The sequence below is a fragment of the Diabrotica virgifera genome, chromosome 5 (assembly GCF_917563875.1).
Source record: "Diabrotica virgifera virgifera chromosome 5, PGI_DIABVI_V3a".
In the NCBI taxonomy this organism is placed as follows: domain Eukaryota; kingdom Metazoa; phylum Arthropoda; class Insecta; order Coleoptera; family Chrysomelidae; genus Diabrotica; species Diabrotica virgifera.
In genome coordinates, this window is record NC_065447.1 from 15576029 (window position 1) to 15591050 (window position 15022).

Consider the following 15022-nt stretch of genomic DNA (forward strand, 5'->3'; position numbering starts at 1 on the left):
GTAAAATGTTTTCAGAATGCTAAAAATGACTTCTTATTGATTTTTTAAATAAGTTAAAAATATAAGTATTCTTCTTTCCTGTGGTTTCCACAGAATTGCTGTATTATTATAATTTTCTGAACAATAACATTGCAAAAAAAGCTCTTTGTGATAAACAAATCGAATAAAATTTAAACTAATTGACAAATCGTGTTGAAATTTATTGTGCATTATGGACTGTTTGACTCAACATTTCATGCAATATCAAAGTCTTAATTTCATTTTTATAACACTTTTTTTATAAGTTATAACAATTTTTTTATTTTCGAAATTTAGTTTTATTTTGCAATTTCCGAAGTAACAAATAATCGGATCAAAATTTAAAAAATTTTAAACCTTTGCTTATCTACTAAAAGGTGAATAATCTAAATAAGATATTTAATTACCTTATTTTTACCTGTAGCGATTTAAACGAAAAACTGTCATATTTGTCCCTTATTTGTTAATTACTAAAATTCTCGTCCGAACTGTGACGGGCATTGTTGTATTTATAATGTAATAGGTATAACTCCAAAAAACCCATTTGCAACCTGGCTGGTCAAGTGTCCCGACAAAAACCTTATTTTTCTGGACTATTGCAACTAAGAGAAGAAAGAAAGAAACTTAAAAAAAATGTTACAAAAAGAAGCAACCGAAGAAGGAAAAAGCAGTAGAAAGGAAATAGAAAGAAAAAATATAGCGGTTAAAAAGCAAGCCAGGAAAGACAAAAGATACTATGTATACGATATGGTAAAAATGTCAGAAAAAGCTGCGCAAGAAAACGACCTGAAGATACAGTACAATATCATCCGAAATTTGACAGGGAAAACACTAAACAGTAATAAACAAATCAAAGATAAACAAGGAAATATAATTAAATCAGAACATAAAATAATACAAAGATGAAAACAACACTGCGAGGAAATATACTCCAAACACCAGATATAGACGAAGATAACGTAATACAGGAAATAAACATTAGAACAATTGAAATTACGAAAGAAGAAATACAAAACACACTGAATCAACTAAAAAAATGGCAAAGCCGCTGAAAGCGACAACCTACCGATAAATTTAATAAAGGCGGGCGCAAACAAATTAGTAGAAATGTTACACAAACTCAAGATATGGGCCGACCAGGAGCTCCCACAGAAATGGAACGAGGGTGTAACCATTAAGATACCAAAAAAGGGCGATTTAAATAAATGCGAGAATTGACGAGCAATAACACTGCTAAGTGCCACATTCAAAATAATGTCAAATATCATATTGAATAGACTGAAGCCAGAAATAGACAAGAAACTAAGACTAAGAAGCAACCAAGAAGGCTTTCGCGCAAAACGCTCCACTATCGACCACATTTGTACTCTATCAGCACCTCTGTATCTTGTACCTGTACCGCTGTATCTCCTGTACTCTATAATTATCTTGAAACAAGCTAGTGAATGGCAAAAAAATATAAACATAATCTTTACCTTGACTTTGACTTTGAAAAGGCATTCGATAGTATAAACAGAGAACAAATGTGGAAGATTCTAAAACTATATGGACTACCGATAAAATACATCAACTTAATCAGACTATTTGACAAGAAATATACAGCCAGACTAGAACATGCGGGAAAAATGGTAGTAGATGTAGTTATACAAAGCGGAGTTAAGCAAGGATGTGTGCTATCCCCGACATTATTTCTAATAATAACGGACTGGATCATGCAGAAAGTAAGCAATAATAAAACAGGTATTAGATTGAAATTGCGTGACTAGTTGGAGGATTTGTAGTTCCCAGATGACATTTTTCCCCTAACCGAACATAGCAGCCATAAGCAAAAGAAGCTTGCAAAATACTCCAGGGTAATGGGCCTGAAGATAAAGACAAAAAAAAAACAAAATTTAAAAAACAGCAACCAAGAAAATAAAATTAAAATACAAGGAAGACAAATACAGGAGGTAGATAACTTTACATATTATCTGGGATCAACCATGGAAAAAAGGCGCTAGTAGATCAGATGTAGAAAAAAGGATAGTAAAGGCACAATATGCACTCATTATATATTCATAATGCATTAAGGAAAATCTGGAAAACACGCGATATATCAGAATTAACCAAAATCAAAATATTTACAGGAAGAGACAGGAAGAAACAACTAGCAAAAAATTAAAAACCTTTATAAATAAATCGTTGAGGAAAATCCTAAAAATATACTGGCCAGATAAAATAAAAAACATAGATCTACGTAGAAGAACAAAACAAGAGAAAATAACAGTCACGATTAAAAATAGGAAATGGAAATGAATTACACGGACTCTGAGGAAGGATCGAAATAATATAACCAAACAAGCACTCGAATACCAACCAGACGAAAGAAGAAGAAGAGGAAGACTTGATAATAGCTGGAGAAGAACTGTAATAAGAGATCATGAAAGAATTGGCCTGAGATGGAGAGAAGTCAAACAGAGAGCGAGAAACAGAGAGCAATGGAAAATACTTGTATAGCAAATTTCGAAAGAATAAAACAGATAAGGATGCGCTGGGAAGGGATTACAGGAAGAGAGAGAGAGAGAGAGAGAGAGAGAGAGAGAGAGAAACAGTACCGATTATTATCAAAATAAAATTTAATAATATACCTAACTTAACTTATCGAAAGGCTCATCAAACAATTATTAACTTTAAAAAATAAAAATTTGTCAAGGGTATATAGTGGTATTGTTAAGTATATCTATTACAATATAACTTATTCCATCGAAATCTTCCGAAATCCATAATCTTCTTCCATCGAAATAAAATAGAAAATCTAAAAGTTTAGAAAATACATCATTCATAACTACACCCAAGAAATAAGTTTTTCTAACCTGATTTAAGAGTATAAAAAAACGAAAAAAAAAACAATTTACAGCAAATCCTTATCGTATATCCGAGCAAAACCACCTAATTGGCAAAAGTTATAAATAGAATTTGTCTGGGTTCTACAACTAAATTTGCACTTAAACACGACCAAGGTTAAATATTTTACTTGATATTATAAGTACGTTGTTGCCAGTATAACGGATGCCAAAGCGAGCGCTAACTGTATGAAATTATTCTTGTTAATATACACGCTGTATATTGATCGGAAGTCACGAAGAGTCAAAACTATACAGAAGCCACGAGGGACGCAAACACAATATATATATATATATATATATATATATATATATATATATATATATATATATATATATGCCAAAATGTCCTAATTTAAAAATAAAAATCGACCTGTCTGAGGATTTTTCTTGAAATTTGCCCATTCTCGAGATAATTAATTTATGCCAACTCAAACGTCCTCACTTATACTACAGTGTCGCGCCCGCTTGATTAGCAATTAAAAAACAAAGGGGTTTCCGATATTGTATTGCAAAAAACTCTTTGGGATTTCATCAATCAATGTTTAAAGAATATCTACGTACCTTGGCAACATTGAAATTTTTAGATAAATGTCCGATTTAGGGTTAAAAATGGCCGATTTCGCAATTTTCAAAATTTTCAATCGCTTATATAACAAAAACTATTAACTTAAGAGAAAAATTACTAAAGACCTTTTCTGTTTGGAGTGATTCAAAAAAACCTAAAAATAAATTGTTCGATGCAAAAAAAAAATAATTTTAGGAAAAACCCCTAATCTTTCCCCTCGCCTGGCAAGGTCTTATGCTCTTTAGAATCGCCTGTCATTGTACACATTTCTTCTAAATGGCTTACTCAAACACATACTTAAATTTAAATCTTACAGGAGAAAGTTTATTTTACCCCTAAACTATGCACTTTTCGATTCACCTGGTAGATACACGTGCACGACTGATGCCTGCCAGGTCATGGTTTTTAGCCTTGGTGTGCTATGAATTATCACTATACAAATTTCTTGCCTTACAGGACGACCGTTAGTCGGAGGGTTCACTAGCTCTTAGACTATAAAGGTCATTTTAATAGCCCATTGTTGGAGTTTATTAAGTACAAATTAATATAATATTCATCCAGGTATAAAAATAAAAATCAATAAAAGTTTGTAGTTAAAACTTATGTTTCATCTTCAATTTTATGATTTTGCACGTGTGTGTAAATCGTAATCGTGACGCTATACTTACTATAATATTGCGTAGACTGGCACGCTGAGTTACTAACCTCTCTGGTTGCATTCATGTCACTACTCACATATTATTAAGAGATTGAGGGAAACCTGTGAATGTGTAACTTTTGATTTTCAGTAAACTTTCACTAGGTTAAAGACAAATGTCTATTTTGATTTTATCCATTTACTTTTTCATTGCAGTGATATTAAAGGAGTCAGAGACTACAAACAACATTTCGAGAAAATATCGTCGGAGTACGACAATATTCTCGTGAGGAATTCACATACCCCTCGCAGCAAACCTCAAGAAGTGGAAGAAGTTCAGAACGTGTTGGTGGCGGTGAGGTCGTGTTTTGGGCACCAGACTCTAGATTATGTCAATAGCATTAGTGTACTGCAATCGAAGAAAAGACACGAGATATTAAGCACTGTAAGTATTTTCATGTAATATTTTTCACTTTTTATTTTCGATATTCAGCACAAGCAACTGACGTTGTTGTCGCCCAGTTTCACTATTACTTCGCAGTCCTTACATCCACATATATCTTCTTTTCTAGTCATGACGTAATCTATTTGAGGGAGATTTTTTCCATTTTTTTATATGTGATAAATTGACTTTAGCTCTTTTCCCTACCTATCACAATTTGTATCCTTGAACACTGTATTTACAGTTGAGTCCGCGAGTCTTTACCCGTGCGTCATCACTTAAAGCATACGAAATAAGTCGGAAATCTATTTCACGCAACAACAACTGACAGAAAGTGGCTACTGTTCCGATTACGGGTTTTATTATAAAATTTGACGTTATCAAATATATAGAATGTCAAATGTAAGTTTTGCTTCAAAATTTTTGCGCAGAATTACAGCTACATTTGAGGGAGCTTAATAAATTCTTTTATTATTATTGATTAATAAATAAATAAACAATTTATAAAAAAATCCAATAACATATTTTATTTTTGTTATTTTATTCACTTTGACGGAAATCTAAACACAGTCATTTCTTTACTGTGTGAATGACGTTAGCTTTGTATGTTTTAAATATTAATTGCCTAAATATAATTATTTACCTTAAAATTTCAAAGCCCAATATAAAATTAGTTGTGAAAACAACTGTTTGTGTAATGTAAAGAAACTTCAAAACGCAAAAATTCGACAAAAACCGCAAAAAGTTCAACTGACTGACAGCCACAAAATTAAACAAATCAGAAACGTCAAACAAATTGTGCTTAAAATATGAAAACATACCGAATCGTCTTTTTTTGTACCTATCTCTTTTCAATGCACTGAGTCTAGATGGTTTATAAAAATAACATGTGTTGTTACTTAATAACAAACGGCAGCTGGTTTGTCATGAGTTTCATGCATGGAAGAGAATGATGCTAGATAAAAAGTATGTGTTTTATCTCGCCAGGTATTAATGACGCACGGGTAAAGACTCGCGGACTCAGCTGTACAATTCTTAAAGAACATCAATTGTATACGCTTGTTTCAAGACCTGTTACCTTTTTCCGCGCCTATTTTTTGCCGATGGATTCTTCGTCAAATCGCTCAAATTCCTAATTTTTTATGGAGGTGAGGAAAATCCACATGGAATCTTTGAAGTTCATTTTCCGCATCAGTTTTCAATAGATATAGGACTTGGTGTAATTAATGATCACTCATTCGGTTCATATTTCCTCGCACGACGACTAACAGGCGAATCTTATAGTCCAAGACGCAGCGCTGAAAAATGTCTTTGAATTTACTAAAGCTAGATTTTCACAGTTGATTACTGTGATTGTGTAGAGAAACATACTGCGGTAGGTCAAGCGAAACGTAGAACAGGGGTTACTGAGAGGGTATCAAAGTTGCTTTCCTACGAAGGTAATTAAATCCATTTACTAAGGCTGAAAATCAGTACGCACATTCTAAATTAAATATAAATAAAAGTTATTATAGTCGGTCAGCTGTATGACGGGACAGAGCCGGTCGGTCGGCCCCAGTGTATGTACAGGGTTATTCACTATATTTTGACCCCCTGGAAACTGCTTTATTTACAGAATTAGAAAAAAATGTAAAATACAAAAGTTATTCGATTTTTAAATTATGATTTTTTGACATAATATATATCGTACTAGTGACGTCATCCATTTGGGCGTGATGACGTAATCGACTATTTTTTTAAATGGGAATAGGGGTCGAGTGCTAGCTCATTTGAAATGTTATTCAATTCCCTATTCAGTAATACAAACATTAACATGATTAATTATACAGGGTGTCCAAAAAATTTTTTTTCATTAAAATAATTGTTTAATTAATAATTCAAAAAATTTTTGGACACCCTGTATAAATAATGATCTTAATGTCTTAATGTACTGTATGTATAAAGAAGTGCACACATTAAAGCAGCACATAACCCCTATTCTCATTTAAAGAAATAGTCCATTACATCATCACACCCAGATGGATGACGTCACTACTACGATATACCTATATGTCAAAAAATCATAACTAAAAAATCGAATAACTTTTGTATTTTACATTTTTTTCTAATTCTGTAAATAAAGCAGTTTACAAGGGGGTCAAAATATAGTGAATAACCCTGTACATTCATTGGGGCCGACCGACCGGCTCTGTCCCGTCATACAGCTGACCGACTATAATTTTTATTTATATACAATTTAGACTGTGTGTACTGATTTTCAGCCTTAGTAAATGGATTTAATTACCTTCGTAAGAAAGCAACTTTGATACTCTCTCAGTAACCCCTGTTCTACGTTTCGCTTGACCGACCGCAGTATGTTTCTCTACACAATCACAGTAATCAACTGTGAAAAATTTAGCTTTAGTAAATTCAAAGAGTTTTTCAGCGCTGCCTCTCCATCTATTACCTTCGTTTCTGACAGGAAGAGTTACTTATTCTTTTTGAAGAAATTCCTCTACAGCTGAGACAACACTTATGGTTCATGCATTATGATGCGCCAGCTAATTTCAGCATCATTGTACGTAATCACCTAAATACGGACTATGGTATATCCAAATCGTTGGTAGGTAGGAGAGATACAAAACATTGGCCTGCTCAATCGCCGGATTTAAATCCTCTAGATTTTTTTATTTGAGGTTTTCTTAAGACATTAGATAGTTTATTCGACTCCTGTCAAAAATATTGATGATGTGAAGAATCGAATTATAACCGGATGTAAGACAATAATAAATACATCAGGAATGTTTACGGGAATACGCGAATACGACAACCGATCAAGAAAAACTTCAACACCCCGTATATCGGAAAGCGAAGCACTTGCGCACATACGTTCATATAGCAAACTGTTATTTTTTTCGTACAGTATCGCGCCCCAAAGTTTATCTCTCTTATTTATGAACGCCCTGTATATTATTCAAATGGTTTAAAAACCCACACTTTGATACTTCGTAACTTAGAAACACTTGATTTCTGAGTATTGGGGTAATGAAAACTTGTGATCAACAGGACCAGTGAGAAAGTGAGGTTCTTCTCAACCTAAACCAACAACAGCTTGAACGGAAGTGAAATAAAGAAAATCAAATATTGCAAAAATCTTCCAAATGCCCCTAAAGTTGCCAAACGATTAATTTTTTAAACTGTTTCAATTAATCGTAAAGTGCAAAGGTTCCATCTAAAACTAAAACATTAATGAAGTCAAACGATACTTCAGGCAATATTAAGCATTCATAATAATTGATACAAACTATTCGATGTTTCGATGACTCATAGCTTGACAGTTTTAAATAAAAACTATTATTTTTCAGTAATATTTTTGTCGCGAATAGTTTTCAATAGAAACGCGGAAAGAAATGTATGTATTTATTTCTTTTTACTGAAAAGCTTAGGTAGGTAATTTAATTATTTTTACTTATATTTTTTGTAAAATAATATATATATACCTACACAAAATACATATATATTTATAAATAGGTAAATTATTTATGGAAAGATAAAGAATGATAATAGAGATGGTTTATATTTACACGTATTTACTAATTTTGTTTACACGTTTACTATGAACAGTGGTTTTTAATTGCGTTCTTATGGATAAGAAATAGTTATCATTCTGTTTAATTTTAGAATTACATATTAGGTATTGTCATTGTATTAGTTAATTGTTGATGAATTCGATATTTATTTGATAAATAGTAATTTTATAAATAATGTAATCATCATCATCCTCACTTAGGCCTCCCTCAGTCTTTTCCAATATTTTTTACACTGGGCCGCTTGTAACCAGTTTCCCGCTACTATTTTAACCTTTGTCGAGCGGCATAATTTTACACCGTTAACAGACGGCATAGGTAGGTACAATTGTACCTATGATAGTACAATTCGTTAATAACGTTAGTAAACAATAATAAAAATTCGGTAGTCTAAAGGGAAATGATATATTTTAATTTTAAGATAATATTATTTATTACTAGCATAACTGGTACCTAACAACTTGTTGAATTTTACAATAAATAAATAATAATATTCGGTAATTTGTTCTTGTACGGATTAACAAATAAAGATTAGAAGCCTCTATGACGTGACCGCTCTTATCTATCGTAAACTATTGAAATTACTACTACAACAATAAACTTGAAAATAATGGTCGTAAACAAATTCTAGGAACGGCATTTTATTGTATTTCAATTGGAAAGGTAAATCTCATCCCCATTTAGTTGTTTGGTGTTTGTCATTACGTGTACTCGTATACCTAAAAATTATTATGAATAATTGTGATTATACATCTAGTTTACCGAAATGGAGACAAAAGAGGTGTACATAGAAATAACAAAAGAAAACTTGTGTGAGGTGTGGATTATGGAGTATCAGCCACTAATACGTGCAGCAATGTCTTGAATGAAGACACGTTGTTTATTTTTCGTTTAGACCGAGGCCTCTTCAGGGTAGATACGTTAACGTTAGACAAGTTAACGTTGGCGAACAAACAGTTTTGAAACTGGTCACGTCTTATAAAGGTTATGGGCAGAATGTTACCACAAATAACTTTTTTACCAGTTTTTAATTTGCTAAATTCTTTAATTCATGACACATGAGGTTAGTAGGGCTATTAGGCACAGTTAGAAAAAATAAGAGATTTTTACCCACCAATATGTAATCAAACAAGGAAAGAGCTGGATTTTCCACAAATTTTGCATACAATCATGATGCTACTGTATGCTCTATGTGCCAAAGAAAAACAAAGCAGTAGTGTTAACCTCGTCCGAGCATATAACAGGAAACATAGAAGACAGTGAAGTAGCGAAGCCGGAAATAATTCAGTATTACAATAAAACCAAAGCGGGATTGATAACATGGATAAAATGCTGGGTGAGTATTTGATCGTATACTCCACTCAGCATTTTATGTCGAACGTTGCGGTGGCCTTGGCCTTTTTTTTATAATATGATAGACGTCACTGGCTTAAACATATATACTTATACATCAAGAGCATAATCCATTGCAAAAAACAAAGGGCTGACGCAGGAAGTTTTTGAAGGATCGTTCTAAAGACATTTGGTTGCCTTCATTTCAATCTCAAAGTAAAAAATCGGATGATGATGAGGAGTCATTTTCTTCGTAGTGCTGTAGAAACGGTCCTTGGTCAAACAGAGCATGTGTTTGCTGTAAAAACTCGTCCCCAAGTATCTCAAAGCATTCGTGGATCTACTCCAGCAACTGGAAGTTGTCATATTTGTCAAAATGAACGGGAAAACAGCGTAAAACGAGAAATATTTGTGTAGTATGTTTTCTTCATGTGTGTGACGAACATTCTTTATCTAAAACGACATGTATGTGTTGCGAAAATCCACACTAACATTCATGTTTGTATTTTAATTCAAATAAGCAATCATTTAAATACAAAATATATTGTTTTTTAAAATTATTTATTTAAAAAATGTACAAGGTACAAATGTACCTACCTATGCCGTCGTTTATGGGGGTAGGAACTATTTAAGCCTCCTTCTGGAAACTGAATAAAGATTTTTTTGTTAAATTTGGCTCACATATTTTATTAGATAAATGTAGAGATGTCACAAAAATTCAAGTCTCTTCCTCTTTGAAAAAAAAAGTTATCACAATTTGAAAACTCAAAAGTTACAATTGTACCTATTCCGCCCGACGAAGGTTAACGTTGTTAGCCCATTTAGTCGGAGGTAGTCCCCGGCTTGTTCTATAGTTTTTGAGTCTCTATTCCATGATTCGTATTGTCAACCTTCCGTGTCACGCATCCATGTCCACTTTCCGCTTCCCCAGATCTCCTTCAGTGTGGTGAGTCTTTGGATAACGTCTTGGACGCCTGATTTTTGTGTGATTTTTTGGTTTATTATATGGTCTCGAAGTCTCATGCCCAACATTGCAAGTTTCTTGGCTCGTTGTGTAACTCTTAGTTTATTTGTGAATCTTTGCGTCAGCGTTAAAGTGCTCTAAAGTTAGAAATTGTGTTTTGTAAGTTGCCTGAAACTATGCTCTGTTTTTAAACCAGGAGTAATTCATATTTACGCGCCGCAATGCTTGTTTGTAATGGATCGAACCGCAGGCAAGTTTACTCCACTGTTATGAAATTTTGACACTATTGACATTTATGAAATTTTGACACTATTGGCATTTCATAGGTTAATTAAGTTATATCGGCGATTTTTGAGTTTTCTGCGTTATTCCTTTAATTTTTAGATTTTCAGGCTGTTTTTACATAAAAAAACAGTGGGCTTAGAACTCTTTAGCGACGTATTAGTATAATAAATATAATATTTATGGATTACAGTCGAAGACCGACGTGATCAGCCAAAAAAGAAGATGTATTTGGTTATTTTTCTAATGACTCATGGGTGTGAATCTGTCTTTTTAGTTTACTCCTCCTGGTTTAAGTTTAAAAACAAGGCGAGAAACTTTTAAAACTAGTGAGAAACTTTTTGTTATCTCTGGTATTCTCTCTCCGTTTGCTGTTATATTACCTTTCTTGTCTTTAATTTTAACAATTTCCTTTTTGCCATTAAAAAGCTGTCTTCTAGTAACTTCATATATCTATTTTCCGCAATAACCTTTTGTATTTTCTCAGTATTATATTATACTTTCTCTGATCTTTATGAATTCACTTTTTTGCTCCTCTTTCTTAGTTTTCTTTCTTTAATGAGTGTTTTGTTTTTTTTTTCACTTAGTATCTCGTCTTTTCCAGTTGTGTTTACTGTTGTGTAAAAAAACTACTGTTTTTGTGCAGTCATTAGCGCCTCTATGATTATATTGTTTACGGTTTCAACGTCCGTGGAAAGAGAGTGCTTTAGGACATGATTTTTAGCTTCCACATAATTATTTGTGTTTCCAGAAGGGACCAAGGTACTGAGAGTCGAACAACTGTTCACAATAGCTCAAAACAGAGAGGTATTGGCGTGTTAATTGGCAACGTCAATGGTATGGTTTGTTCAACAGTAAATGGTTGAGTGCAATTAGTGAGGTCGTAAATATTATTAAATTTATCTGACCTGGCCCATTGTTAAGACCCACCCGGAGCGATAAGCAATCGAGGTAGACATAGTTGGTATTTTGACAATTAACACTGACTAGACGATACTCCCATAATAAAGCAAAAGAAATTTTACCAGAAAACATTTTAAATTTTACCTGAAACCGGGCCTTTTATACTATTATCGGTTAATCCAAGATGTTTATAGTGGTAACTAATTGAACTCAACCATTTGCTGTTAAACATACCATACTCGATAAGGTACTATAAGAAAAATAATGGTTCCTAAGCACAGAGGAGCCTAAACCTCCTAAGCAATTAGACCAAATTCATCTCTGTAGGTTTACAAATGTATCTTCTTTTGGAGAGTTTGTATATGTAAATATGCAATAAATATTCTATTCTCGTATTCCTCTAATCTTAGTGATGATTACAAAAAAAAATAGTATTAGAGCCATAATCTTATACTCATGGCTAGCCCCGGATGTTGTTGTATTTTTAATATTGTTACGTAAAAATAACAATAGTTTATTTAATCTAATCTAATCTTTACTAGTCATTAGAAATACAGACAGTATTCAATTGATGCCTATCGTTTTATTCATATCTTAATCAAAATATTCCTTTTGCAGTTGTTGTCATATTTGCACGCATGTACAACGTACTACCACCAAGGTTCTGATCTTTGCGCCGATTTGGAACCGTTTTCCAAGATTTTGGCAGATGAAGTAAGTATTATTACACTTTAAAAATAATTATTTTAGTAACAATCGTTCTCTTCTATAAGTGCTTTGCTGTTACCGAATATTTGTAATCAATATTTTCTATGTTTTATTAGTGGTTTTCCGAAAGATGTATGTAATCAAGCTAAAATCACTACCGGAACTATTTTTTTATGAACTAAGCCTCATTTCCTATCTATTTTTAGTTAAAATCTCGTTTTTTTGTTAATAAAGGGCCTAGCTGGGTAAGATGATGAAAAATGCCCCCAATTCGATTCGAATTCCATATAGGTCACCGTTTAGCACATATAGAGAAACTCACTTTCTGAAATTTTTAGCCTCCTAGGTGGTCACGTGACCCACCTAGAGCCTAATTAGGCTTTTTATGTTTTTATTTTTTATCTCAGCCGCAACAAGAGCTAGCGAAAAACTTTAAATAAAAAAGTGGTAAGTTTTAAAAAGTTCTGTCCGACAAAATTTTTTTTTAATTTTTGGCGGAAAATTTAAATTTTAGGACGATTTTAAAATTTTAAATAAGTATAAAAAAATAACTAAGACATTCGTTTTCACGCAAAAAATTTATAACGTGTATTTTTTCATAATTTTTCACCCTGAATTTTTTCAGATTTTTAAAATTGGTGAAACGTACTTTTAAAAATAAAAAACCGCATTTTTTTGTTTTTTTTTTCGCTTTTTGATACAATTTTATACATGGTGTTTAAAAAAGGTAACACCGTCACTAGGATAGATAAAAAATTGAAAAACAATTGGGGTTTGCTTAATAAAAAATTTTTGTAATGCCATCCATTTTCAAGATACAGGGCGTTGAAAGAAACAAAATTTTACACAAAACATTTTTTTACGATTTTGCCGAAACTATTGGCAACATTGTAATAAAATTTATCAGGTTTTAAGAGGTTATTGTGCATTTTTTGACATACAATTAGGAATTTTATAATCATCATTGGCGCGCATACGGGTAATAGTCTGAACTTTTTAAAGAAAAAAAGATAGTACGCCACTGACATATTTCAAATTAACAATCATTTTTGAATTCCTCGTTCCGTTTGTGACAAAAAATGTATCTTTCCATTTTTTCATACGACGCGCCATCTTTATGCAAGAAATAAAACATCTTAACCCTTACAAAGTATTCGAAGTACTATGTTAAGTTTCTATACAATCTACACATTATTGGGACCGTGCAAGTTGCGCAAAGCGACACCTATTTCTACGCTCTGCACTTTTATTCGCACTTTCAATTGTATTGACCAATTACGTTAGTCCTGGTTGCTGGATAATTGTCAAGGCCATAGCCCAAAAAAATAATAAGAAGAAAAAATAAGATTCAGGTTATGTGATGAAAACGTAAACAATTGTATGTAGTAAATAAAATTAGTTATTAAAATGCAGTACTGCAAGCAAAATACAATTAATTAAATTTACCTTTATATAATAATTGCATATCATATCAATATTGTGGAGCAACATATAATTTTTGTCTTTCAATGACAGTAGATATGAAGTACGTCAATTTGACAATTTCAATTGACAATATGAATTATTTAAGAAAGTTGCAATATTTCTCCGCTATTCGCGCACGATCGTTTCACGTATCCCTTCCAAGTACTTGCACACCGCGAATACTCGCAACTCGTACATCCATAAAAACTTAATTCCATTACTTTGGAAGTATCAAGGTATTTTATTTATAAAAAAGTGAAGATAGATTTTTTGTCACAAATGCAACGAAGAATTCAAAAATGATTGTTAATTTGAAATATGTCAGTGGCGTATTATCTTTTTTTCTTTAAAAAGTTCAGACTATTACCCGTATGTGCGCCAATGATGAATATAAAATTCTTAATTGTATGTCAAAAAATGCACAATAACTACCTCTTAAAACCTGCCAAATTTTATTACAATGTTGCCAGTGCCAGTAGTTTCGGCAGTCGTAAAAAATGTGTATAATTTTATTTTCTTCAACGCCCTGTATCTTTAAAATGGATGGCATTACAAACATTTTTTATTAAGCAAATCCCAATTGTTTTTCAGTTCTTTATCTATCCTAGTGACGGTGTTAACTTAAAAAAAATCAAAAAAATGCGGTTTTTTATTTTTAAAAGTACGTTTTACCAATTTTAAAATTCTGAAAAAATTCAGGGTGATACATTATGCAAAAATACACGTTATAAATTTTTTTCTTTAAAACGATTGTCTTAGTTATTTTTTTATACTTATTTAAACTTTTAAAATGGTCCTAAAATTTAAATTTCCCGCCAAAAATTAAAAAAAACTTTTTTTTCGGACAGAACTTTTTGAAACCTACAACTTTTTTATTTAAAATTTTTCGCTAGCTCTCGATGCTGCTGAGATAAAAAATAAAAACATAATAGGCCTAATTAGGCTCTAGGTGGGTCACGTGACCACCTAGGGGGCTAAAAATTTCAAAAAAGTGTATGTGCTAAACGGTGACCTATATAGAATTCGAATCGAGTTAAGGGGATTTTTCATCATCTTACATGGCTAGGCCCTTTTGGTTTATTTATTTAATGTTTTCTTGGTATGCCTATCCGCTAAGAATGTTGGTGATTATCATAGCAGTCTTTATCTTGTCTGCAGCAACGCGGAAAAGTTGCATAGATGTTGCGTTGAACCATGTTCTGAGGTTCTTTAATCAAGATGTTCTTCTTCCTGGACCTCGCTTTCCAAATATTTTG

The 15022-nt window shown here is 32.4% G+C and overlaps 1 protein-coding gene across 1 annotated transcript in view; it reads left to right on the top strand.

Annotated features, from left to right (window-relative positions):
- LOC126885646 (arf-GAP with coiled-coil, ANK repeat and PH domain-containing protein 2) overlaps positions 1–15022 on the top strand; it is a 106035-nt gene that overhangs the window by 54338 nt on the left and 36675 nt on the right. Inside the window, exons 4-5 of the mRNA XM_050652302.1 lie at positions 4322–4550; positions 12213–12308. Coding sequence (XP_050508259.1) covers positions 4322–4550; positions 12213–12308 — 325 coding nt within the window. The remainder of the gene's footprint in view (positions 1–4321; positions 4551–12212; positions 12309–15022) is intronic.